The 27,563-nt window shown below is 33.4% G+C and overlaps 3 protein-coding genes across 3 annotated transcripts; 2 read left to right on the top strand and 1 right to left on the bottom strand.

Moving 5' to 3' along the window:
* The first annotated feature begins 21,667 nt into the window (after positions 1 to 21,667).
* On the top strand, positions 21,668 to 24,702 carry LOC123707011 (secretion-regulating guanine nucleotide exchange factor-like). The gene is made up of 4 exons (XM_045656755.1): positions 21,668 to 21,829; positions 21,901 to 22,750; positions 22,869 to 23,104; positions 23,259 to 24,702. Exons 1-4 carry the CDS (start codon positions 21,806 to 21,808, stop codon positions 23,334 to 23,336), a joined length of 1,188 nt encoding a protein of 395 aa, XP_045512711.1. The 5' UTR covers positions 21,668 to 21,805; the 3' UTR covers positions 23,337 to 24,702.
* Positions 24,703 to 24,911: 209 nt separating this feature from the next.
* On the bottom strand, positions 24,912 to 26,233 carry LOC123707012 (coiled-coil domain-containing protein 43). The gene is made up of 4 exons (XM_045656756.1): positions 26,063 to 26,233; positions 25,735 to 25,962; positions 25,384 to 25,529; positions 24,912 to 25,072 (listed from the first exon to the last, which is right to left on the bottom strand). Exons 1-4 carry the CDS (start codon positions 26,225 to 26,227, stop codon positions 25,000 to 25,002), a joined length of 612 nt encoding a protein of 203 aa, XP_045512712.1. The 5' UTR covers positions 26,228 to 26,233; the 3' UTR covers positions 24,912 to 24,999.
* Positions 26,234 to 26,387: 154 nt separating this feature from the next.
* LOC123707585 (proteasome subunit alpha type-7-1) lies at positions 26,388 to 27,533 on the top strand. Its single transcript, XM_045657751.1, has 3 exons — positions 26,388 to 26,618; positions 26,690 to 27,160; positions 27,315 to 27,533. The coding sequence occupies exons 1-3, from the start codon at positions 26,517 to 26,519 to the stop codon at positions 27,489 to 27,491; spliced, it is 750 nt and encodes a 249-aa protein (XP_045513707.1). The 5' UTR covers positions 26,388 to 26,516; the 3' UTR covers positions 27,492 to 27,533.
* The last annotated feature ends 30 nt before the right edge of the window (positions 27,534 to 27,563 follow it).

Genomic DNA, 27,563 nt, shown 5'->3' with positions numbered 1-27,563 from the left:
ACGCCGCAGTAGGGATAACATTCAGCTTAACTTAGATCTATATTCGAATTAGTATTTCAAGTCACAATCTTTGTTAAATACGTAAAACTTGAGAAAGATAAAATGGTTTGACAGCTCTTGGAACTAGATAAAGATAGTATATATACTTTCGTATGTGACAAACGTATTGGGTTTGAGGTTTGAGTGTCATACTGCATGCATGTTATACTAATGGCGTTTAGCCACGTCTCTAATTATTAAGAAAAGAAAGAAAATTATTAAGGCAATGTTATTGTTTAGGGTATCGAAACATTCTGCAAAACTGGTTCAGTTATCGCGTAAAATAACGTCAAAATTTTCCCCCAAATTTATACTTTTATCCTACATTAAACTACCTAACATTTTAGGAGCCACTATTTAGGCTAAACCTTTAGACATTTAGGTCATGCACCAGATAAAATTGAACTTATTAAAATTTTAAAACATTTTATCTTCACTCCAATTAAGCGTGCAAAAAGTTATTTAATTAAAAAATATAAATGCTCTAGTTTTCCTCTTTTCAGTTATTATGAAAGTTACCTCAAACTTTTATTTACAACTGAGAGATTTTTAAATTAATCTTTTTTTTATTTTTCAATGCAACTATCTATATAAGGGAAATACTTCACTCCTTTTCAAAGTCAATTTCATTGAATTTTGTGTTACATTTTTACTGATTAAATACGTTTTTCTTTATTTTCTTACTCGCCACTTACTTATAATATATACTTAATTTTCACGCAAGCTTACTTTTTTTACGTGTTTAGTGTAAATTGAGACACATTAGGTTTTTGGTTTTTTTTCTGGGTATGGGGTGAAGCGGCATCGTCTTCAATGCTGAAAAATAATCGTGCCTAACCCGCCATTCTTAAGATATCCTGTATGAAACCTCTTTGATCCTCAACTACAAAATTGTGCAATGAAACAAATCTTCTTATGGTTAGACTACTATACTGAATGGCGATATGCCGACGACTTTTTTAGAAACAAACACCGATCGTTCACAACTCTAACATATAAGCTGCCCAAAAAACGCACTTACATCGCTCAACGCTTTTTTTCCTTCAACCATTTTCTTATAAACAAAATTTTCCCTAACGATTCAAAACTTGTTTTGTTTACTAACAATTTTAAACAACATCTTGACGGTAACGGAAACGGTAAGTATTCTTATTGTGACACAGGAGTTTAGTTATTTTATAAAATTGTAAGGGTTATCAATATGTAAAATGGAAGAGATTGCTGACCACATCACGGGTAAACCTAGTGTAGGGGCTTCTGCACTTTCTGTTTTAGCTATACATCTTTTTTTTTATTATAAATAATAAAGTTTTTCTTTCTCAAGTGTACCCAAGCTATTGTATTTAATTTTTGTAATGTTAAGTCGTGGTTGGTTGACTGTATTATGTTCGTTGTTTGTTATATTAAATGTAATTTTGTCATCTGGGTTAAATTATAGATTTAATTATATTGAACTAAGCGCAAATAAATTCTAATTGAAACAGAGCTTCAAAGTACAAATAGGTTTTTAATTATAACTATACTACGCCTGGACTAGAATGTTTGTTTGTATTGACTGAGGCTATTCTAGATGATCTGTACTTATTTTGTAATTTGTTCATAGTGAATTCGTGTTAGCAACGCAACACAGACAACAGATTTTCTTCCCCTTATTAAAGACTGTTAGTAGTTATTGGACACTTTCTTGTGTTAAACGTCCTTATTAGTAAAGTATGTCAGACTTTAAAAAAATGTCGTCATCATGTAACTGCTACCAAAAATTATTCATAGTGAATTGTATTGTGACCACTATACAATAAAAATATTAAATAGACAATTGTAAGGTAATTGGATTTTATGTGTGTATTATTTAATTTTTTTGATTTACCTCCTTCTAGATTCAACTATACATATAAACATAGCCTTAACTTTTCATTTCTTATTTTTTATTTTAGTTTATTTGGAATATTTCTAGTGTAACATGTAATTTTATATTTGTTTTACTTGACCCTCAGTAGGTATATATTTTTTAATTTTCCATGCTAGTGACTGGAAGAACTCGCTTGTTATCGACAAGACCGTTGCCTAATAACTTATGTTACCGGTTTTTTATATGTATATTCAAGGTAACGAAGTGTAAATAAATTACAATATATAAATAACCAAGGCTTGTATAATGAATGAATATAAATTGTGAACCCCGGAAATTGTTGCGGAGTCGACACACTGGCCTCAATATACACCGCTGTTGTTTATTTCTGATCTAAAAATGAAGCCAATTTCATCAGTCGTTCATCAAAAAGAGCATGCACAGGTTATCTGGTCGGGATGATTGAAGTAGTGTTTGTTGGAAAATTGAAATTGCAACGTATGATGAACTATATTGTTAGAAAATATATAAACCATTTTTAACAGCTTATTTATTGATACCATAATAAAAAAATAAAATAACAAAAAAAGTATACGCGAGTTGTTTTTTTCATCATCTTAAACAAACATTAAAATCGTTACGATCCGAATGAGATTTTTCCTGTATCAGGCGTTTTAAATTCATTAAACTCTATTCATTTTACTGTGAGTAAAATAAACTGTTTAAAAACATCTTTACTGCAAACGAAACGTGATAAAATAATGGTATGTAAAATACAAATACGAATAGTAAGCACGTTAACAAAGTTTGTATTAAAGCGACCTCGAAACACGTAGTTGTAAGGAAAATGTGTTAAAATAATATTCGGCAAAGTTGGAAGTTGTAAATTAAATTGCACGTTTTCGGAACTGCACCGCAAAACTTTGGCATGGTGTAGTGCGGCTAACATTGTGCATTGTCAAATAGGTAATGTTTACTATTACAACTAATGTCTATGGCAAGAATTTAATCGTTTGACAATGTGCCAAGGACAATTATGACATGGAAATATTAATGAAGCACTGTATAACGGCCCACATTACGTATTCTAATCTAACATAGTTTATGTTTGACGATATGTATATTATCACTTTTGTTATATTGATGTTAAACTACTCTAAATTGTATCCAATATGTTTTTTTTAAAATGACGTCACATTTGTGAGAGATCACCAGAACCTCCCTTGCTTGGTTGCAGATGTTTTTTTAACATACGTTAATAATGAGAAACTGCATTATTATATTGTTAGCGCAATAAATAAAACCAATAATAATTTAAAACCGTAAATATAAACACACCTATTCACTCCAATGTTCGAAATTTCAAGAGAGCTAATTCGGACATAGTGATGTTATACTCAATATTTTTTAATTCTAACCAGAAATTCTTTATTTAACCAATTCGTAACCAAAGTCAAGTCTTGTTTGAGTTAATGTCCTATAAGCCCTAGTTGGGGCAGAGAGTGTCCACATGAGTCTCCTGCGCTCCAAGTCTTTCCGGCTTTCTTTGCCTCATCTGCAACTGTTCGACGCAAGGTTTGCTTGCGACGGCCTCGCCCAAGTATTATTTGCTAAGTTATTAAGTCATACAATATGCAACCTTTGTGTACCCTCATAAATAATTGTGGGAAAAAGCGTAAAGTTCGATCGGGACTGCCCCATGGGGAGTTCTGCTCATAAATCCAACTTCGAATAAACGCCACTGGGGTTTTGATATGTAGTTATTTAAACAAGATAACAAATAACTCTTATGCTGATGTATGGTTAATATTGTACCGAAAAGTTAATTAATCCTTATTGTGAACACACTCATCCTCAACGGTTTGATTACTATATACCTAGGATATGATTGTTAAAGACATAAAACTGCTGGTTTATACCTTATGCTGACCAAGTTCTAACATAGGAAGCTCCTTTTCTGTAACTATTCTAGGATTTGACAGCAGTTTTAAAGACTACATTTTAAATAGTTTATAATGTAAAAATATTTTATTAGAATACTGGCTTCCCCCGCGAACTTCGTTTCTCCTTAATGTGATTTTACTTAGCCTACCTTTTTAGTATATACATGGAACATGTTGCGATGCTACCTCAGAGACTGTTTGGTTTTCCGGAATGAAAACTTATTAGGTTTTTCTGTGAATATGCATAAAATAATTCATAAGACTCAGCCGAGCCGTTTCGGAGGAGTATGGGAACGAAGATTGTGACGAGAATTTTATATATATAGGGATAAAGATATGGAAAAGGCTTTACAAAAATTTACTTGGATGGAACTGGAGTGGTGTTTTAGTTAGATGTTTAGATGTAATTATTATACAGCAATAATGTATAAAGCTGAATTCCGTCCAAGGTCTGGAGATTGGAAAAAAAAAACTCCAACGGCCCATCTCGAAGTGATACCTAACGAGGTCGGGGCGGTTTTGGGTCACGAAATCGATGGAAATATCCCATTCCCCATCTTTTTAAAAAGAAATCAAACCGGTGCTCTATTTGGTCTATTTCGCTCCGTTACCCGACTCCATGTTTCATACCACAAAAAATTCCACGGCCCGCCTAAACGGTGGCAGGTATGGGGTTGACAACTTTTGTTCGCCTACTTAAATCCGCCGAATGGCATTTCATTTTTTAAAATTTCAACTGTGTGGGATGAATGTGGGAAAAACTATGAAATTTAGAACTTTCTATCTACTTCCCTGGAGACGCCATTGGCCTGACAGAACCGTAAGAAAAACGTGAAATGGACACCCCATGAACAAAAGTTATAAGTTTGTTTTGTAGGTGGAATACTAGTGTGTGTAGGAAGTTTTAAGGAGAGATTGAATAATTTGGATCTTCAATAAAAATATTCAAATGTATAGAGCATTAAAATGTTATTATGTCCTAAATAAAAACTAATCTCAGAACTCAATTTTAACGAATTAGTTGAAATTTGAAATGGGTTTTATTAATCCCATGCTTGAAGCACTGTTTAATTTAGTACATAATAATAACAGTAAATATATTAATTTATTATTAAGATAAGCGTTTTCATGAATTACATAACCAGCATAAATTGCTTCAACTAGTTAGAACGGGTTTTCACGCTAGAGCGTCACTCATTTTCGGATATTACACAAGACTCTAAAATCCGTACTTTTCTATGAAAATAAAACTCATGCAAAAACTTTTTATATTTGTGAACTGTTTGTACTAATCTAAAGATATTAAACGATATATTCATATAGATGAACCCAACGTATGTATAAAATATAACAGGTAATAAAATGTAACATAAATCGAAACCGATACACAGCGATCGAGTTTCGAGCGAAAGATATAATTTTATTGGAGACGTATTGGCTCATAATTTCTTTCATAAAATATTCAGTACTAGGCACGCGCCTGGCTTGGCACTGTTGAATTATATATAAAGATGCTCAGTATATATGCCATACGTACCATATTTTATATTAGAGATAAGACAAATATCATGATACCTAAGCTATTCGTAAGGCTTTTTGGCGGTAAATGACATAGTAACTTATAAATTAAATATAAATACAAACCACCAACGAATATCAACAATAGAGTACAAAATAAGTTCACTGGCTTTAGCTACATAAAGGTGTGTGGAATTTACCAGTTCTACCCGCTTATGTATACGACATGGCTCGTTTTGGCTACGGTTGGAAACACTCAGCTCACTCACAAAGATTAGTTTAACCTATTTGTTAACCCAATCTTTACTGAATGTGTTAGAGAGGTTGAGGCTGACGATTAGCACTAGGCATGGGAAACGGCCACTCTAGCTGGCTATGCCGCGGGCGTGCACTAACTTTGTCAGAGATTGACCACTAACGCGTGCATTGCGCATACTTAATATTGTTGTGGTAAAGATTGACATTTTCAGTTTAATACTGGCTGAATTCACAAGAGTTGCATTGTCCATTATTTGTTATGGCAAGGTTTAGGTTATTTTTCTACCTCTATTTAGTGTAATAATCGAAAAGAAGCGTAAATAAAATGTTACACAAATACTAATGCCTGAGCCATGAATATTTTATCAGATACCTTCAATATTATATGTATTCAGTGTGACGAACGTAATAAAATCACGTTGTTAAGATATATCAGAAATTGTTGTTGAGACCATGATAGAATGAAAGATATGTTATTACTGATAATATCTGCATATTGAAACGCATATTTGGCAAGCTTATAAGATATATTATATTAAGATACCTACTTAACTTCACAATAAACTTATTGTATTAGCTTTGTAGATTTTAGAAAACATATATTTTATGCAAAAAAATTTTTTAGTAAGATTTTGAAATTAATTAATGATGAATGATGGTTTATAATCAAATAAATTACATTGCTAATATATCCAGTCTATAATTAAAGCTTCGTCTATATGACTTTCAGTCTACCTGAAAGGGAAGTTAGAACGTGACATTTTCCGGGGAACAACATTTAACTTTGGAATTAGCCCTACCATTGCAAGTTTTTGGCAACCGCTTTGATTCTACGGAGCTTAGCCTGACAGTACTACGCCGTAGAACCGTAGAACTTTGAGACTTTGACCCACCACATTAAAACAATTTATCCAATTTACATTAATTAAAATTCAAAATGTAGTTTAAATAAAACTTTCTCAAACTGCTTAAATACACTCTGTTAGGGCTCATTACTGCCGCAAGGAGCAAGTCGAAACTGGCAGCCAGATCTTGTTCCAGCAAACGGACAGTATGTGAGCAAGTACCGGAGGTTGCTAGCGTGTAGTTTTAAATCTTAGTTTAAGTTATTAATTATATACTTTAGCGATACGACGATAGTCATACGCTTGCTTCACCTAGTAATTTTGGAAATGACTACCATTAACGATCGAAGAACAAACGGAACATTTATAACTCATTTCGTGAGTAAAGCCGTGGTTCATGCCGAGCCATCGTATGTTTATACTATCCAAAAGAACACTTTTATGCACCATCAATGAAACAAAAATATTCCCATGGCAATAACTAGCCTGGCCATAATTCGTCGAAACCCCATTAGGAAGCAAAAAATCTTATCTCTTATTATAGAACATACGATTATCACGTTGCTTGAGGTCTCAAGATACAGGACATGCTCTAAATCTGTCTTTACAATTAAAGAGAGTAGATTGATCAAAACGCCTTATATGACAATAATTTTCTCGATTGAAAAATAGTACAATAAGATATGATAAAGGGTACACTCACAGTTCTAAAGACGCTGCTCTAGGAAGGTAGACAAAATACACTATATTTACCTAATTAAACCGTGACTAGTATGCCGCGGTAGAATGTGAATGCGTTCTCAATGCATACGCTATTATTATAGTATGGGAAAAGAGGTGGGTGCAACTCACCAGAGTCTTTTAACAGTGGTGTTGAGTCCCAGTAGTTTTAGTTATACGGGGAATGTGTAATGCATACAGATAAAAGTAACTTTAAACAAATTTACCGTATAGCATATGTAAATTACTGTAAACGATAACGATAAATATAAAACATTATTTAATATTAAGATGTAAGGCTTTTTGCGTCTATTATATGATTATCATGGGGAGTGTTCTAATGAACCAGCGGCTAAGTTTTATCATCGGACGTCAAGATAGACTGCAAAAGTATACCCTTTCTACTATAAGCTCTGGCCTCCCACGACAGCGATTTCTAAGACAGTTATTGCAGCCCACCACCTTTATGGAACCAGCTGCCTATTCAGCTATTTCCGAACCGTTACGATTCGGGGGCTTGCAAGAGAAGACCGTAACACTTTCTTAAAGGCTGGCAACGCACATGCAAACCATGGGCGGTATGCACTTACCTAACCTGCCTGCTCGTTTGCTTCTTATCCCATAAAACTAATACTTCAAAGCAGTTAAATGATATTTAGTAGTCAAATTATTAATATTCAAACATTCTTATGATATGATACGTATGATTCCAAATAACAGTCTCCATTTGAAACTTGAGAACTGAATAAATTGATATTGATCTCGCTGAAAACCCTCAAAAGTTACTGAATATTTTAACAAAAGTCTTACGCGACCTTTATTCAAAAAACGTTAGTTAATTTCATAAAGGGATTTCGTGTCCTCTCTAATTTATAACGAAATCAACAATTCAGTTTATCTTCAGCTTTGAAAATTTTAATTAAAACCGTGAAGATTATTAATTACTCTTTGAATTCAACGTTAATTTAGATTCATATCTTTAACTAGTCTACCGCCCCAGCTCCGCGTTCGCTTATCTAGATGCCATCATTTATAAAATCAGGATAAACTTCAAATAATATATATAACATTCACGTTACATCATTACGAGATAGGGGCGATCCCCTCGATGATAAAAACGACTTAGATCTTTTCAAGTATTTATTTTAAAATAGTCAACGAAGAATTTATTTGCACTAAAATAAACAATTTTTTAGATAAACGCACAAAACACTGTCACTAATAACTTTAATTAACACTCATGTAACACTTATACCCTACTTTATCACTTGTCTCCAGTATTCGCACTTCTATCTCTTCAGTCTTAATCTCTCGGAATCGCATTCAAAACTGACTGGTCATCTGCCGGCTTTTATGTCCCTGGGTATAATCGGGAACGTTTGGGCAGGAGTGGTACAGAGTAGTTGGTGTTTTAACCTTATCGAATAATTTTAGAAAGTACGTTCTCTTTATCTTTTTTGCGCATCACAACGTCCATAACGTCGGCATTCTATAATGATTAGTCTCGTCTCGAGAACGTTCCGATCTTTACTTTCTCTTGCTTATTATTCCGTCTTTGTCCCACATCTAGATAGGCAGTCCCGGTGCCACCGCCAAAGGAGTATAACCAGTCCTGAAAACGCATGAACACTGTACAATGTGACTACACTTGCTCTCTGCTCTCTCCTGAAAATTTGAGTAACTATACATATATTTTAATTTTGTAGTATGTGATAGAACCTTTCTTGAATCTCTAAGTCTCTATGTTGTAAAAATCGAAAAACATTTTATTCATATGTCAAATTTAATTAGGTTCACAAATCTTAGGTAAATTAACAATAAAAAAATACAAATCGAAATACGTACATACTTAAAATAAGATACTAACTAAGTAATACGTAAAATAAGTAAAAAAAACTTTAAACTACCAAATGACTATGGCAAACATAGAAAGAAGAAACCAGAAAGGAGGGAGATAAGATCCTCTCTTTATTTATACTAAATTACAAAACTGAACGGAAACCTCGCAGTTCAGTTTCACAGGCACCTATTCACAGACATGACGTGTGAGCCGGCTATCGTTTTACTCAACCATATTTTAGGGAATTAAACGACCCGTTACACAACGCCACCGCCCCAGTCACATTTGAGTAAGCATGACTTCTCTGGCTTCCCAATTCTAAACCTAGTGCGTATGACACGCAGGTCCCTTTCTCCAGGCTCAACTAGCTGGCACCAGAAACACCACAACACAGCAAGTAGAAAAGAATCACAAGACAGCAAGTGGTTTTGGAATATCATGCCACTGCCATTCGCCAGAACACTTATTTTAAAACAAATATCGCAAATTAATTAGAAGTAGCCCAGGCCCTATTATCAAGTAATCAATCGTTAACATTATAGTAAGCCTTTTTACTCAGCTTTTCTTCAGTACAATTCTTAAATTCATTAAAAGAGCCTCTGGGATTTTATTAAAGAAAAGTATCCCTTGTCCTAAAAAATAATTACTAACTTTAGATTAAAGTCAACGTACGTAAGCTGCAGAACTATATTTTTTCGCCAATCCGTTCATATGAGGGCCAGTATAACCAGTGAAGTTTTGAATGGTGATTCTAAGAAATACAGTTGTATCGTCCAGATACAATTCCTCATCAAATGATTATAAATATAATTGGTCTAGTATTCATAACCCTTAAATTTTTAAATCCCCAACAGCCCTATATTAGTTGTTAAGCATAAAGTTCTCAATCCTCAGGTGTGACGCCACTAATTATTAGAATGAGAAACAAATAATTATAACCATATTTTATGTTGCTTACAATTTAAAAAGCCAATTATGTTTACAGAGACAAAAATTTTAAAGAAAGAATTGAATAATTAACTACATACTTTTATTTAAGTGAAACTTCTATTAAAAAAAATTACCATTCCATTTTTCGGTTACGCGTCACATTTTTCCGCTCCATCTTCGATATATGTCTTGTTGATATATAATAACGATAACTATGATAGTAATAATTCTATGAAATTATGTAATAATCTTAGTAGTAATAAGTTAAAATTATATTCATGTCTATGATAGTAAAAGCCTTTTGTAAAACTTTATCTAATTTAATCTTATTTAACCAATTTTTGTAAAGTTGCATATGCAACATCATTTTTCGATAAAAAAATAGAGTCATAAAGAAGTTTCACTTCTTAAGTGTGTACACTAGTACACGCACATATTTTTTATATACTTTCAAGTGAAATAAAGCACTTATACATATACTATCCGATGTCTTAGGGAAGGACTCAACTCAGTTGGTAATAGCGAAATAAACAAATTTCACAAAGATGTTCAGTGCAGTGCTGCACATTTTAGGTCTGGGTTCAAAAAATACAGAAGGTATAATATACAGAGGTAAAAAATACAGAAATCTAAAGAATTCTAATAGGTACATAGATAATTTGCCTTCTGTGCCTGACACTTGCCGTCCACTATTTAGTCTAATGCATGCGGTTTTAATGAAAGTCGTACACCGAAGACACTGCTCTGAAGATTGTAAAAAAACAAACATTTACACACAACACAATTCTCTTATATTATACAAATTTATGCAATCGTTTTCATGCCGGACTGAAGAAGTCATTCATATCAGCTTTGCGGGGTTCGATGCGGTTTTTACTTTATATTTTAGTCTCTGTTCTTGACAATGTTATTGAGTTTTTGTCAAAACACTGTTTTGTTCTATTCACAATACAAAACGGAGCGCTGATACTATATATAAACTTTTAGTTATTTAAAAAAATAAGTTTATTTCAAATTTACTTAGGAGGCTCATCTGACGTCAGGTGATACCGCCGCCAATGGACACTCACACTGCCAGAAGGCTCGAAGGGTGCTGCCGGCCTTTTAAAAATTAGAACGCTCTTCTCTTGAAGGATCCTAAGTCAAATAGGTTCGGAAATACAACAGAGAATTTTATTTAAATTACAGTAGGCAGTATACATTTGCGCGTAAAGAAAACAAATATAAAATTTTAATACATTAGCTTATCCTACCTACACGAATATTATAAAGAAAATCCCAAAGAAATGTGCGGGAAAATCCACTATAAAAAGGTAAGCGCACTGACATGGAAGTAAGGTAGGCGTGAGATGGATGAGAATTGCAATATACCAGTGAGCAAAATTAGTCTCGATGGAGCTAACGTGTAAGCGATGTATCATATGACAGCAAACTGCGACCTACTTCGGCGACGTGAATAACAAACACCCCGGGGTATTGATGAATATTCGAATACATTTCTTTGCGATTGCATTTCTTCTATGTCATAGACTGTCTTTGACATATGGGTAAATACAGTTTTAATATTATTTAATAGTTCAGATATATTGTGTACTTATAGTAAGTCAGAAGGGCAGAAAATAAATTATGTTTATTTCTAGCTAACCACAGAATGTATAAGCTACCTGCTTATATTTACCAACCACTATGTTATACAATGATGCCACAGTCCCCCTTAGATCTAGCTAAAAATAAAAAACGTCACACTACCTTTACGTTAGCTTTACAGATAAAAGTAAATCTTTCAACGAAGAAACATGAAATTAGCATTTTATCGCGACGTGTTTTACAGCAGTTGTCAGCGAGAGATTTTATTCAACACAAATGATTCGTGTACAAAGTAGGTGACATATATCTGCATAATAATAAATAATATTGTTAGTCGACTTAATATGATATGGTAGTTTGCATAAACATTTGACATCCAGAAATTCCTCGGAGTTAAACAACGACTACAATACACAAAATAATGCCCAACAAACAATGATGTTATATACAATTAAATTTAATTTAAAAAAAAACAGTGGCTTCAGATGTATCTGTTTCGTAAGCATTTTTCTTAATTTGCAAGTTAATCCGCCTTATGTCTGATACACGCTGTCGGCTCCTTGTGTCTAAGCCATGCCAGTTTCCTCGCGATGTTTTTCTTCACCGTATGAGCTTGTGTTAAATTGTTTTTAAAGTATTAGAATAATTATTTCTAAAATAATAACAATCAAAACCTGAAATAATATCTACGGATACACGAAAATGAGTAGGGTAGAATTGGGTAGTGTTGGGTAGAGGTGAGCAATATTTTTCAATTCTTGCATTGTATTATTTTGTATCTATAGTGTAGAATTTTTTAATCCATGACTCTATGGACTCATTGAAAATTATTTATAACAATAACAACAAAACGATTAGTTAAGCGTATTTTTGGTCAAAGAAATATTGTTTGTATGTTTAAATAATGTACGATATTAACAAAATAAATATACTTAATTTATGTACTTTGTAAGACTAAATTACAATATGATATGACTATAACAATCTTGATAAAGTGGCAGGCGCCAGTTGGTAATATCTACTTTACGATACTCTATTTAAGAAGAAATGCCGTCACGTTCTCTGAAACTTCGACAAAACTCACGTATTGGCAAAGTTTTTCTTCTTATCCATTGACTGAGTTTCCTAATTAATACAAAAATGCGATGGATAATCTAAGAAATATAGCAGAATGAAATTAATAAGTAGATTGTTTGTCAAAATTGTGGTGATTTTTTTTATGAATAATGTTTTCAATTGAAATCACGTAAATGCTATATAAATAAAACAGTTTGATTTGATTGCAATAATAGTAAGGCAAGTCATATAGCTCTTGTAGATATTGATTCCAGGAAAGTAGGTCTGTCTTTTGTGCCAACAACAAATGGATGCCGAGTAAAATCTCTTTGAGAACATATTTTGTTTCTCTTATATATTAAATATTTTTTCGCGATGTGCTTAACTTAAGACACTTCATATAAACCTCCTTGGTTATAAAATTACAACTCAACGTGAATGTTTAGTCTGTACCGATTTTTTTTTTATGTGTAACTCTTCCGAATTTTATCTGTGGTCGATAATGGATTTCGTATATAAAACATTTATTTACTATTTATATGCTTTCCTTCATGCTGAAAACGGTTGTATTTTTTAATAAATAGGGTAATATATGTAAAAAAGAAAAACAAATACACAAACATTTTTAAACATATTATATTTAAAAAAGTCAATGCAAGCCTTTCAAAAAATCATTTTCGAATTCTCGTGCAGTTTTAAATTCATAATTCAACTCATGTCGGCCGGCTTTACTAAACTTCATTATTCGAGTTTGGACAGCGGCTACATTCGATTAACTTGCACAGTATCACAGTTATAGTCAAATTCATACTGACAGCTGAAATATTATCATGTACACGGAAGCATATAAAATGTTGAGCTGAAATGGACCATGAAGGTTTTAGTAATATGGTATTATTATATAGGTGTTAGTAATATCCATATTTTTATGTTACACTTCTCCCTACCAGTAATGCAGGATATAGTTTAAAAGAAGGGAATAATACATTTGGTAAATATTCTATTTGCAAACTAATATATAATTAACAATTTTTGTAACAATCTCTAATCGTTCCCCAAAATAGAATACCCGGGAAATATTGAGGACAATCGTGAGGCTTACAATAGAAGTATTATTTATGTTTATAATTATTGAATACAATAAGTATATAATATCAACTATATCGTACTAACCATAAGTATAAATATTAATTATGGTAAATTTAGTAACGTATTCGTTACTTAAATCTCATTGCTTGTGGCGGCGTCCATGCGTCGGTCGTCTCTCTCCCTAAAATATGGCGAGGGGGCCGATGGCTGGCCATGCGTTATACACGTAAACGGCTACTCTTAGTGACTAGTCGTACTTGAATTCGTGTATGCGGTGTTGTTAGTTATTTCGACTATGTATTTGCGTGTTGTTCCCATGAGAACGTAAGTGCGTGCTCCTATTTCACAATGCCTCCTGCTGATAGAGGATCTTTGACAATCTGAGACAAATCTTTGTTTTTAATTTATTTCATTATTATTTATTACTTAAGATGTCATGTGGAACATAGTGTAATGGTTGCAGCTCCTTACAAACGTTGTGGACATTGTGTAACAAGTAACGAAAAAACTCATAAACTTTGTATACTGTCGAGCGATAATTATTCACAAATGTATAAATCTCTAAAAAAACAGCCTTTTGATGAGGATGCGCGACTAGTGTTATGAGAAAGAAAGATGCTAATTTGACTCAATCACAATACAAAATTAAATTATAATTATTTAGCTTGTATTAAATATTGCCTAGTTTGTAAAACATTTGAACAATTGCAATTGTTTTATAGCATACATAATATTATATAAGAGGTAAAAAACATGCACTTGTGTAGCATTTCCCCTCAAAGGAAAATAATTTCACATCAGTGAGCTCAAAGCAAAGCGGTACTGAGGTTAGGGCACAAATATGACATTTCTTACAGAATACAAATTGCTCTACGTATTTATTAAAATGTTTTTCTTGGTACTAAATATAAAAGTGTATGAGAAATAACGGTAGGACTTTAGTAATTAACAAGTTTGTTGGTGCATATAGTCGATGTGTGGTCTAGGCCTCACCTTATCGTTATCTGTACATAACTAGTGAACGGTCTAGCTTGGCATTGCTTTTTTAATATTTTGGAAAAAAAATAGATGGTATTCTATACTCAGGGATAATGAAAAATTGTAACGGTTATATAATATCAAGTATTTTTTGAGTTTATTCTATAAAAGCACTTAAAAATTATAAGCTTTTCCCTTTATTATATAAAACATAACACAAATGTTTTGGACCAGGTTTTTATGCGGTTTACAAGAAGGAAACCATTTATTTCTATTAAATATTTTTCGAAAATACCGCCGTTCCCGTCGTCAGTTTCATTATGAATAAATAATTTAAAAAAAAAAAAAAAAAATGCCCAATTTATTTTCCTAAAATCAACAATAGGATTAACTCTTCTCTAAGCTCTTTCAGTCTCCAAGAAATCCTCCACCTTTAGCAAGTTTTGGAAACGTCTATCCTCATTTGGGGCTGTGCTTTACGCCATTTGCCTTTTGGTACTTTCCACGATGTGACCCGTTTTGTCCATGTCCATCCAAGATGGAAGCATCTTGAGACCACATGTCCCGCCCACTCCCATTTTTGGCATATTTGACTGCATCTATGGCGTGGCGTGATTAACAAGAAGCCAGACTTTGGATTTCTTTTTATATTTAGAATAAAATGAGGATGTATAGCTTTCGAAAGACATAAACCTAGTTCGTGATTCAAAGTAAGACATTAGAGGTGCTCGATGTATTATTTACTAAAGCAGGTTTTCCGTTAAAGCTAAAAGCACTTTGCCTTTTAGTTGATGCACTTCGGGACGTGGCAAGTGGAATGCAGCCAGGCGTTATTCCTAGATGTGCAGGTAACGTAGCGTAGCACGTGTAATGCATCTTTGAATATTTAGGTTGGAAACTCGAGAAAAATCTGTAATTGCAGACTCTCGGCTGCTTGGTCAAAGTAAATGTTAAGAGATTTTTACTTGAACATCTCAGAGTCGTATAACTTTTACGCTATACTGTGCTGTGTTCACCTTCGTGACTTGGTAACAAATCATTGGATCTCGTTTGGGATCATTGTTTTATACATATTATACTTTTTATGGTAAATTCAACGTATTCCTAACCACGAACGTGACAAAGATCCACGACACGCTGCATAGTCACACTTTATTGTGTTACTCTATTCACTGAAACACTACGGCGCCCACTTTTCTCTGGGGCTGATTATCTGATTTCATCAAGACTTAACATAAAAAGAAAAAAAAATTTTTTTAATATAATTACAGTTGAAGGAGAAATTCATTCCAAATCAGATCGAAGAGAAATAATTAACTATCTTGTATCAGACAGGGTATTTATTAGTATTATTTCTTTCGTTTCTTGTATTTAAGCTAATCCACTTTTTTGTCAAAAGTTTTTGAAGTGAAACTTCTTTATCGGCGTTGGAAAAAAAAATTCCGTCATATTTTTCGGTTACGCGTCACTATTTTCCGTTACGCGCCATCTTTTTCTTGTCCCTACCACGGTTGATTCGAAGAGATTTGGAGCCATTAATAACAAAAATATATAATAACGATAACAATGATAGTAATAATTCTGTTACAATTAATGAAATTCTGTAATAATCTTAGTAGTAATAAGGTAAATGAAACAATTGTATTATGTGTTTTCATGTCAATGACAATAAAAGCCTTTTGTTAAACTTTATCTAATTTAACTTTATTTAACCAAGTTGCATATAGTAGATAATTTTTCGAAAAATAAGGCCATAAAGAAGAATGAATTTACAATGTCATATAATAAAAACATTAAAATAATGTCAAAGTTAAGTTATTTACAATTGGTGGCAAACTTATGATCTAAATACTCGCCCACGCTATAAACGCACCTTTTTCAGCGAATTTCAGAACTAATGGTGTATGGTATGACATAAAAATACCAAGGCAGTATTCACAATGATCGAAACAATCTTAAGTGTATATAAATTATATAAAGTTTAACAAATACAAATAATACCTAAACGTCTAGATCTTTTGGCCAACTTGTTACCCGTTCAATTGCAGGTTCACGAGGTCTCGAGGGTACACCGAGTCCACTGCGAATAAAAAATTCAGTTCGCTTCGCAAACATGGTTTATTTAAAAAGCCTGCGCACTGCGGCCTCTTGAAATATTTACCGTCCATGGGTTCTATTGATATTCAACGTGAAAGCTTAATTATGGCATGTTTGAAATTAAAAACAAGGTTGGTGATGTTTACACGAAACTAAAAGTTTCATGGATGCCATTCATTTAAGACCTATATCTATGTGTTCTTATTTTTCCTTTTCTATTCGCGTACGTAAAAACAATTATGGGATATTCCAGTGCTGTGATTAAAGTATTTTATAGATATATAGAAAGACAGGCATGTTACTATTATATGAATGAAATAAAATCCTTGGAACTTAATGTATAAATTCAACTACAAAAGCGGGAACGACAACAGATAATAGTAATATTGAATAGACATGGAAATTTGCAAGTCTTGTAGAAAAAACCAAATAATTTTATTATACCAATAAAAAAGTTTGATCAACAAAAGTTATATTTTTTATTTAAAACTCTTTATAAAGTATAATTTGTTTGAATGAAATAAAATGTCTACACTATATACAGTAAGTCAAGCACTATCTTAGCACATTTCTTTTTTTATAATGTATGATCTGTCTGATAAGTGTATAAATCATTAAGCTACAGCGCAGAGAAACGCTGATAACTGAATTGATAGAAATAAACAAAAGATAAACATTAAGTTGAACATCTCCGTGGGTGGTGTCGTACTTATTTGACTTATTGACTTGGAATTCCGGATTCATAGCTACGTACATATGAAACAAAAATAGATCGCGCAGAAGGCTCACGTGCTTTGAAATGTTTTCCAAGCTCCATAAAAAGGTTTCGATATATATAAACAAGTTCTTTACTTTCTTATTTTAATATAAATAATACGTAATCTTTTATCCATATTGTACACAAAGTCAATGAAACAGTTGATAAAATATATTACCTTATATAGAAGACATAAAAGGGGAATAGAAGTTCGTAATGGGCACTTACTTCGTGGTCGCCATCTGAACTTTATGGAGTGTATGTAAAACGCCGATAAAAAGCGTAAACGCGAAACTTAACTGAGAAAATAAACATAAAACAGCCAGTCTAAAAAATGATATTAATATTAGGTACTGTTCTATATTTCTCGATTCAAACATTCTTAAGTATAGACTAATAATATTTAACAATATTTAGTTTTTAGTCACACATTTACATTATCACAAGGGATTCATGGGAAAAATCCTTACCTAAGTACTTCTATTATAATTTAATTTTTTAACTATTTAAGTAGTTGGCTATCGAAAATTACCTATGCAACGAGTTCAAATTACTTACTGTACGTACCTATTAATTTTTTGAAGCAAATTCAGGGTCATTCACCTCGAAATACATACAACTGCATTTCTTTAAATTTGCATTATCAAATATACAAAGCAATAATGAAACAATTTGTTCTATATACGGTCTTTGTTTGTTATTATTTCCTAGATACTTAAAACCCGATTATAAGAGAGTCGAATTAATGAAATTTTAAATCAACGCTAAAATACGTGTGGTAGCAGCGCATCTAAACCCAATCATGCGAGTTATTGAGCACCGGCCTGTAACATTGCTCGTCACTACGAAACTGGATGTTCTATGGTAAGATATTGGATGGCTCCATTATTTTATTTTTTTAATTTTTCTGTCTTTGCCATCGCAAATTAGAACAAACTTCGACGTAGCTACACAATGAACCTCATACAGAAAAATATTAAATAAATTACGAAATTTAATATTCGAATGTTTTTCAAAAACCCACTATTTTTTTCAATCATCAACCGAAGGAGGGGAAGATCATAGTAATGTGAAAAATTTCCCAAATAGCTCTACTAGCTATCAATACGGTACAATACACGTACATGGTATACATAAAAAAAATCAATGCCACTACAACATTTTTAAGTCTAGGCTTTCTGTATCTGTTTCATGATCATTTGTTAAACTAATAAGCAAGTAGGTGAGCCTTCTGTGCCTGACGCACGCCGTCGACTTTTTTGGGTCTAAGGCAAGCCGGTTTCCTCACGATGTTTTCCTTGATGGATCGAGCTAATGTTAAATGTGCACATAGAAAGAAAATCCATTCGTGCACAACCGGGGATCGAACCTAAGACCTCAGGGATGAGGGTCGCACGCTGAAGCCACTAGGCCAACACTGCTCGTATACATACCACACGGTATTCATGATTAAATAACACGCTTGCGCTGGCAGCTTGGCTAATGACCCACCCGTAGGACACTGGGATATTGCATATTAGTGCAAGCCTCACGGCATTTGATATCATAAAATTGACTTCTGGGCAGTGAATAATAAGCCCCGGGCAGCAAATTTGAAAAGCATATTCAATTACACAAACAAGCACATCATAAACACAATATTCATGTTTGGCGTTTTGAATATAAAAAGTTAGGCAAATAACGATGAAACTTGCATTGTTCAGTTAGTTTTAATATATGTTAGAATGAACTGATAGGATCATCTTGATATGACTTTTAGCTTTTATAAATTCTGTGGACAAAAGTAGTGGTTACGTGTGCCAACATACAATACACCTCGCGAGTTAAAAAATGTTCAGACTTAATTAATAGAATTCCATTGCCACTCGAGTACATTTCATTGTAAAAGTTTAAATTTAAAAGGGTCAAGTTTCAGAGCGGCATTGTTGGTTCCAGTTTTAATGAAAGTATCACAAAGCAGCTTATGGATTCGCAGCCGCCCAACTTTTTGCCTTTATAATAAAAACTCCGAGAATAGCATAACTGGCTAACTTTTATACTAAAACTTCAGGTGAGTTTCACTTCCATTGGATGTTAAACGGTAGAAATATTTTTTTCACCAATCCCTTTTATTTTACATATGAAATCAATCAAAATACGTTTAGATACGACTTAGCATGCTTTTGAATGTCAAAAACGTTTACAAAATTCGCGAACCAGCAAGACTACGAAGAAGAACGGGCCAAAAACTCAGCAAGTTTTAGCCTCCCTCTACATTACAATTATTTAAAGGCTAATGTCATAAACCACAACGTAATACATACATAAGTACAAAAAAATAAAAATCTGTTAAGATATTCGACTAATTTTTGAATCATCACTGATATTTATTTTAAAATTATCTTTACAAAGCTGTTACGATGGCAAATGATGCCTGATCAAATAAAAAGCTGCAAAAACACTAGTTATTTCATTACGATTGAATTCGGGTTACATTCGAGACCCGCACCTCGGTCCCACTCCACCACGCTTAACATCTGGTTTACACCTTATTTCAACTTTTTTATATTTCACCAAGTAATGTCAAAAAATTGAAGTTACCCTATATGATCAGAAGTGTGAGTTCTAACTCAAAGAGTTAAGCAGAGAATAGCATTATTCATTAGAAAAAAATTAAGCAAAATATTTAAACCTGTCAAGGACAGCAAATAACTATGGTGAGCCTTATAACAAATTTCGCGAACCAAAGCAGCAAAGAAGGCGACAAATTATGACACCAATGTTCTTGGTGGATGGTTGTGAAGGAACGAAGCTTTGTTAAAAGGAGTATTTAGTATTATGTATATCATAAGTTATTACCAGATAACCAACAAGTTTTTTTGTCAGAATTTCCAGTCCTCTTGCTTTTAATATAAATTAGAAACAAATCTTTTATTATCCGAATCTTATCGCCCTCCGTTGGCGTATTTAGACCCAAACGGAAGCATCAACATACAGTTCGATTAGACATCATTTTGTAAAAAAATATAAAAAAACATATGAATTGTAAAAACTACTAATACGAATTCTTGACAAAACTACAAATCGTTGATATTAAAGGTTGACATATGAGTGGAGATCTGCGGTCACCTGGGTGACTACCATGAGTTAAGGTGTGTAATTAATTATGCTATATTTTAATACACGGAATAATCGTTGAAGAAGTTACAAGAGACTTTACTAAAATACTAACGAAACTGGGAGCTGGTTTAAAATAAAATATGATATATAATGTAATGTAATATGGAATGATGTTTTTGTTATACATGCCAAATTAATTAATTGTATATTATTGAACATAGTTCGTGCAATTATTTGTAGGTACTCTGAAATCTTAAACGAATCATAGTCGTTGTCAAAATCTATAGCAAATTATAAAAACGACATCTTCGATGTCGGCAGTTGGGCACTGCCCTATTGTTTCTCATCTTCGTCGTTAATTTAAGAATCTATTAATAATCAAACTTTCGAAACTCAAAATACCCCAAAATATACGAAATATATATTTTTTTCCCTATATACAATAAATATATCTTATTATTTTAACTTTATGAATAAGTTTGATTGAATTTTTATGTTCTAAACTATTATTTGCACATTTAGATATAAAAAAGTTGAACAATAAGTAACCTTTTTAGAATCGCTTATTCTGTCATTGTGCAAGTGAAGTCATATTTTGGATCAGCCGAGCGGTCTTGGCACGAATTTTCCTACAAATTGAATGAACGAAATCTGATTACCGCTAAGGTCACGTGGGAACATAAACTGTATCGTATATTCGATGTCATGGTATGAATAAGCGATGCATCTCAGTTGTAGGTTGTCCATAGGCTCGCAATAAGAGATCATTGTAGGGCTGGGGGCTTAGTCAATATGCTTTAACAGTAGTTTAATGTAGAAAGTCGAAAATGACATCGTCAATCGTCATCATCATCAATCCAAAATGTCAATTTGTATGAAAATGATAGATCGTGTCGACAAATTTGTCAAATTAATACGGCGTTATGGATTACTCCCTCAGATGTCACGCCTGTCACAGGCCCCAGCTGTCAAGGTTAATTGTCATTGGACAGTCACCTCATCGTGAAATTCTAAACTCTGAAACTGTCTAAAGTCTAATCAAAGATTTGATTTTGACAGATCAATACCAATCATAATGCATGCCTAATGTTTTTATTTTTCTATTTTGGCAATTTATTAACTCTAATTCTATGTGTATATAAAAAAATGTATAGTAATTAAACTCACAAGAAGCATAGGTGTATTACAGGATAGCCTAAGATGGCATTTACACTATGGTCTTGGGTAGGAAATAGTAAATATATACCTACTGATATTTTATCGTTATTGGTTTACACTTCAAATTTTTATTTCAGGGTGCAAATTCTCACGGCCAACTCGGTCTAAATGTAATAAGCGAACAAGTAGACGCCCCTACTAAGATCACCAGAGACTTTTGGTCCAAGACGAAACAAGTTGCTTGTGGAGGTGGACACACTTTACTGTTAGATGATGATGGAAAGCTTTTTGCTTGTGGATGGAATGTTAAAAAACAGTTAGGCCTGGTGGATGAAGCTATTTACTTTGAAAGGGTTTGGTGTCTAAGTGGTATTAATTTTACAAATATCTCCTCTGGTTGGGACTTTAGTTGTGGTGTTACTGATGAAAAATATTTATTTGTGTGGGGTTCTAATAGCCATGGTCAATTAGGCCTACCTAAAGAACACTTTTCAGATGCTGTTAAACCAGTGAGGTTACAAGTCAATGCTTGTTCAGTATCTATGGGCTTGCGACATACAGCTATTATTAATTCAAAAGGTGAAGTTTGGACCACAGGATGTGGAAAACATGGTCAACTTGGTCTGGGTCCACATATTTTAATATCAGACAGATTTCAGAAGGTTCCATTGAAAAGCATGGTGACACATCTAGTTTGTGGACAAAACCATACATTAGCATGGAGCTCAGATGAAAAGGCTTTATATGTTTGGGGGGATAATAAACATAGTCAGCTTTTATTGGCACCTGAGAAATATAAAAAAGTTTACAAGCCACAAAAGATTGATATTGATGTTAAAAAAAAGGTGAAAAAACTTCTCAGTGGTTGGACTAATGCTTTACTGTGGTTAGAAGATGGTCAACTTCTTGCTTGGGGCAGAAATAACTATGGACAACTTGGAACAAATGAGCCATTTGAAGGAAAAATTATTCATATTAAATTACCAGGTATGTTTTACTTTTAATCTAAATCTAACCTCTTCAGAATAGTCTTTTCTAATTATGTTGAAATATAAACATTATCACTTAACATTTATGTACAAATGACAATTTCTTCATTTTTCAGAAGAACGACTAGTCAAAGATGTAGTATTGGGGTCAGAACATACAGTTTGTTTAGCAACCGATAATACATTATGGGCATGGGGCTGGAATGAGCATGCTAATACTGGGACTGCATCTGGAGACTTCGTATTCACTCCAAGTCTTATATCATTTGATCAAGATTTACATAGTCAAATTACACAAATATATGCTGGAAGTGCACACAATTTTGTAGTTACCGAAAAAGAAAGAAATGAAGTTTAGTTCTAGAACATACACTAACCAAACCTAGCTGTTACAACTTTTTAAGTATATTGTGTAATGTTACTAGTGAACTAAAGCTTGAACCTGTGATAAATATTAAATAAACCTTATTTTGTTATAAATTTGATTATACTTTGTACGGTTGCAGGGTCGTGGTGAAGGGTTATGTGAGCCTCACTGTGCATACCCAAAAAAAACCATGGTGCCACCAGCAATTGCCCGGTAACAGCGCAGCCTTGTCCGCATCCTGCATCGCGAACAGGCGTTGAAAGCACGGCCCAATAGGGCTATGAATGATGTGGAATGGACCTTGACACAACAAGGGCCTTTCATATCGCCCTGATTTGTAAAGCTAGGAGAGGACGGCTACAATGCTTACAGAGATGCGTCAGCATCGCATTTTTGGACGCATGAATCCCTGTTTCCCTGTTAAAGCGTCTGCGTGCCTAGGATTACACAAGGCAATACACGGTGGAGCGGCGACGAAGAATGGCTGCGGGATCGATCTCTCTGGCTGTGTCCGACTCGTCTTTATGGCGCATGACGGCATCACAGAATCTTTGGACTTCGCACGTGCCGGCATTGGCCGTACTTTTAACTTGTGCAGACTTCCTCGCACTCTAGCACGCCCAGTAGAGACCTCCTTTTCACTTCCGAAGCTAGGCAATCCTTAAGAGTGTGGAGCGCGTCATCAACAACACCGGCGTCACAATGGTGGCAGGTTGGTGCCTCCCCACGCCCTTTCTTTGACTTCGGTGATCGCAATTCAAAGCGATATGCACGTCAGAGCGGCTTGAAACCACATAGCTTCGTCCTCAGTATTTATAAGTTCTGGATTGGGGCTCTGAGCCCCACAGTTACAGAACAGTTATGGCTCTGAGCCCCACAGTTACAGAAAAGTTATGGCTCTGAGCCCCACAGTTACAGAACAGTTATGGCTAATTCCGCTTGCCTTATCTGATCTTCTAAAGGCCAAGTTTTAACGAACTTGGTCTGATTTCCGGATACGAAGACAGGTGTTGACTAACTATATATTCTCTGTTCGCTTGCTCGTTGCCCCTGTTTGCAACTAACAGATTGTACCTGCGGCCCAGTGAGAAGTGCACACGACATACTGAATACATAGATAAATACATTGATTTGGTCACCAACTACGCCAGACTTCGCGTTTACGTCCGCAGCGATGTCAAATTTCCCCGGGCGACTGGAGTGAACTACGCTATCTAGTTCCCTTAGGACCTATTTGGTGCCACAACAAGCATCCATATGGGTTGTGTTTTACCACCTCATTATGAAAAAGTAGACATTCCACATTCCTAGTAAATAATAAATAGTTACAGGTTTTCACTTTCTATTGTGTTTCTTACACATCTTATCTATACTGCATAATTTTTCTTTCTAACATTTCAGTCCAAGTATTTGTAGATATTCAGATAATAAAGATGAGTAGTCAGAGCTCTTGACAATTTTACATAGATATTTTATAAATATTTATTTATTATTTTTGTTTAGTATAAATATATATAACAATTATACAATCTTTTCATACATAAAAGTTGTTGTTTTAACACAAAACTGGCAACTGATGCTAAGAGGTTAAATGGGCATTAATGTGAACTCCAATTGATTTAATACAAAACAAGGTAGAAGCATTTTAGTGTAACATTAAAATAAATTACATTGATATGGTTTATTTATGTCAATCATTTGTAATGATAGGTTCATTAAAAATTCTTATAATTTTAGAGAAATCATAACTGACAAAGTAAAACTGTAATCACTAGCCATATTGAAAAATACATTTGCTTGTAAGGCAATACTTAATACTTATAATGTTTATTTTTCTGCCCAAAAACAAGAATAGACAGACAGCAGAGCACACTTTACTTTCACCTTTTCTTTTCAGATTTTTGTGTTTTACGTTTTTCCTTTTTTTCTTCCTTTAGTTGCTTTTGTTTTTCCCTGAAACCAATTTGTTAAAAAAGTTAAAACAGGTAACAATTGGTTATATATACATTAGGGTGTAGTCATAACCTAGTACATCTGATATTTCCAAGATGTATTTAAAATGTGATTGTGATTTAAATTGTATTTATTGATTGGATTGCTAATAAAAACTTTTTCAATCACATTCATAAGTGTATTTTTGATGCCTATACAAATAAGATATATTTTGACTGATATATTTATTTAATGACATGATCTTAACTTGATTGGATTAAGTCTAGAGATAAACTTCAGTAGGATTTTATGTCATTATAAACACAATATACCTATCTTCTCTATCCTTTTCTTTTTTTTTCTGTGCTTCTAGTCTTGATAGTTCACGGCGTTCTTTGGCTGCTGCAGCCACATCTAATGCATTAGTATTTTTTACTAGTTCAGATCCCTCTGTCTCATCTACAAAAGTTGTTTCTTCCTATAATGTTTAAAATTTAATTATTAACATTTTCTTAAATTGATGAGGTTATGAACTATTTTTAGCTAAATAAATATGTAATCTACTAATGTTTGTGTTCTTAAAGAAACTTAATTAATAGATATTACAACTCTTATTAGGTGCTTCTCTAGATCTAAGATAAAGAAAATAAATTTAAACTAAATAGGACCAATAACAATATAACCTCATTATCAGAGAGTTGACTGTACTGAGACAATATAGCTTCACGGATCTTCTTTTCTTCATCTGTGTACTCTCGTCGCGTAGTTGTCGCAAAGGACTGAGATTCTAGCATCTTTGTCAACTGAATATCAACATCTATATCTGCTACCTGCTTAGGACCCTCCTCATTTGGCTTGCAAGACTCCCATTTCTCTATTATTTCATTCACATGACTGGTAATATCTTCATCCTGCCAAATTATAAATAAAAACACTTTAAATTACTAATTTAATGGGTTAATTGAAGAAAAAAATAAACTATAATGTATGGGAGGTATATCACATACTTACCACAATTTCAGAAAGTATGCCTTCTAATGCATCTTTTTTTTCATCTATAGAATCTTCAGCTTCCAAAATACCTGATATATATGACCCAAAAACACCTTCATCAGTTTTAAGGGATTTTAATTTATTGTTCAACCACGGCTCAAATTCCGTCATGACAGCCGCCATATTGCTCCGGAGTTCCAGCTTTTGTTACAATTGACATTTTACTTAAGATAGTTAAGGGAAAATACAAGTTTTATAATCTGTAAGCGGCCATCGATACTTGTTGACAACTGCCTATTTAGTATTGACATCGAATTTTGTAATCCATGTTTTATTTGATTCTGTGTAGGCAATGGTAATTTGAATTTGTCTTGTCATTCTCGAAACTATATGCGGGGTATCATTGTTAGTTATTACTAAGCGATTTTAAATTGTTACAATATTTAAACTTTGAACATATTAAACAAATACAATGTCAGCGCGTTACGATAGAGCTATTACAGTTTTTTCCCCAGACGGTCATTTGTTGCAAGTTGAATATGCACAGGAAGCGGTACGAAAAGGATCTACTGCGGTATGTAAATTGACTTCTGACTGCCTAAAGCCTAAACCCAATGTAAACATATTATTTTTCATACTTTATAGGTTGGTGTTAGGGGTAAGGATGTGGTTGTCTTAGGGGTAGAAAAGAAGTCAGTTGCTAAACTGCAAGAAGAGAGAACAGTTAGAAAAATATGCCTACTTGATGACCATGTAGTGATGGCGTTTGCCGGTTTGACTGCTGATGCTCGTATTCTTATAAACAGAGCTCAAATTGAGTGTCAGTCTCATAAGTTAACAGTTGAGGATCCAGTGACATTAGAGTACATTACAAGATACATAGCAGGTCTTAAGCAGAAATATACACAGAGTAATGGCCGTCGTCCTTTTGGCATTTCTTGTTTGATTGGTGGATTTGATTATGATGGCTTCCCTAGACTATTTCAGACTGAACCATCTGGTATTTACTATGAATGGAAAGCTAATGCTACTGGACGATCTGCTAAAACTGTTCGTGAATTCTTAGAAAAGAATTATACTCCTGAGGAAGTTTCAACTGAAAACGGTGCTGTTAAGGTAAATTTTTATATTATAGTTTATTTGAAATTCTAAATTTTAAAAGAAAAAAAACCAAAAGTGGAAGTGTCAATATGTATCTCAATATCTATTATCCCTTTTATTTAGTTATACTAAATTTAATTACAATAAACCGTCTTATTAATAATTCCAGTTGGCAATCAGAGCTCTTCTTGAAGTTGTGCAGTCAGGCCAAAAAAATCTTGAAATTGCGGTTATGAGACGCAATCAACCAATACAAATGTTAGATCTTGATACCATAAACTCATATGTCACAGTAATTGAAAAGGAGAAAGAGGAAGAGGCAGAGAAGAAAAAACAAAAGAAGTAATTTTAATATGTATTTTTTATGTTTAATACATGTAATAAGGAATATTTTGTATTAATTACCTCTAATGTAACT

The sequence above is a fragment of the Pieris brassicae genome, chromosome 3 (genome assembly GCF_905147105.1).
Source record: "Pieris brassicae chromosome 3, ilPieBrab1.1, whole genome shotgun sequence".
In the NCBI taxonomy this organism is placed as follows: domain Eukaryota; kingdom Metazoa; phylum Arthropoda; class Insecta; order Lepidoptera; family Pieridae; genus Pieris; species Pieris brassicae.
This window is presented reverse-complemented; position numbering and strand designations above follow the sequence as displayed.

Bases quoted from the DNA above. Each gene is read 5' to 3' on its own strand.
- LOC123707585 (XM_045657751.1), top strand. From the start codon at position 26,517: ATGTCAGCGCGTTACGATAGAGCTATTACAGTTTTTTCCCCAGACGGT. The intron at 26,619-26,689 runs GTATGTAAATTG...CATACTTTATAG, and splicing joins TACGAAAAGGATCTACTGCG to GTTGGTGTTAGGGGTAAGGA. The intron at 27,161-27,314 runs GTAAATTTTTAT...TAATAATTCCAG, and splicing joins CTGAAAACGGTGCTGTTAAG to TTGGCAATCAGAGCTCTTCT.
- LOC123707012 (XM_045656756.1), bottom strand. From the start codon at position 26,227: ATGGCGGCTGTCATGACGGAATTTGAGCCGTGGTTGAACAATAAATTA. The intron at 25,963-26,062 runs GTAAGTATGTGA...ATAATTTGGCAG, and splicing joins GCATACTTTCTGAAATTGTG to GATGAAGATATTACCAGTCA. The intron at 25,530-25,734 runs GTTATATTGTTA...TAAACATTATAG, and splicing joins GTCAACTCTCTGATAATGAG to GAAGAAACAACTTTTGTAGA.
- LOC123707011 (XM_045656755.1), top strand. From the start codon at position 21,806: ATGGCATTTACACTATGGTCTTGG. The intron at 21,830-21,900 runs GTAGGAAATAGT...TTTTTATTTCAG, and splicing joins CATTTACACTATGGTCTTGG to GGTGCAAATTCTCACGGCCA. The intron at 23,105-23,258 runs GTTTAGTTCTAG...GTACGGTTGCAG, and splicing joins CCGAAAAAGAAAGAAATGAA to GGTCGTGGTGAAGGGTTATG.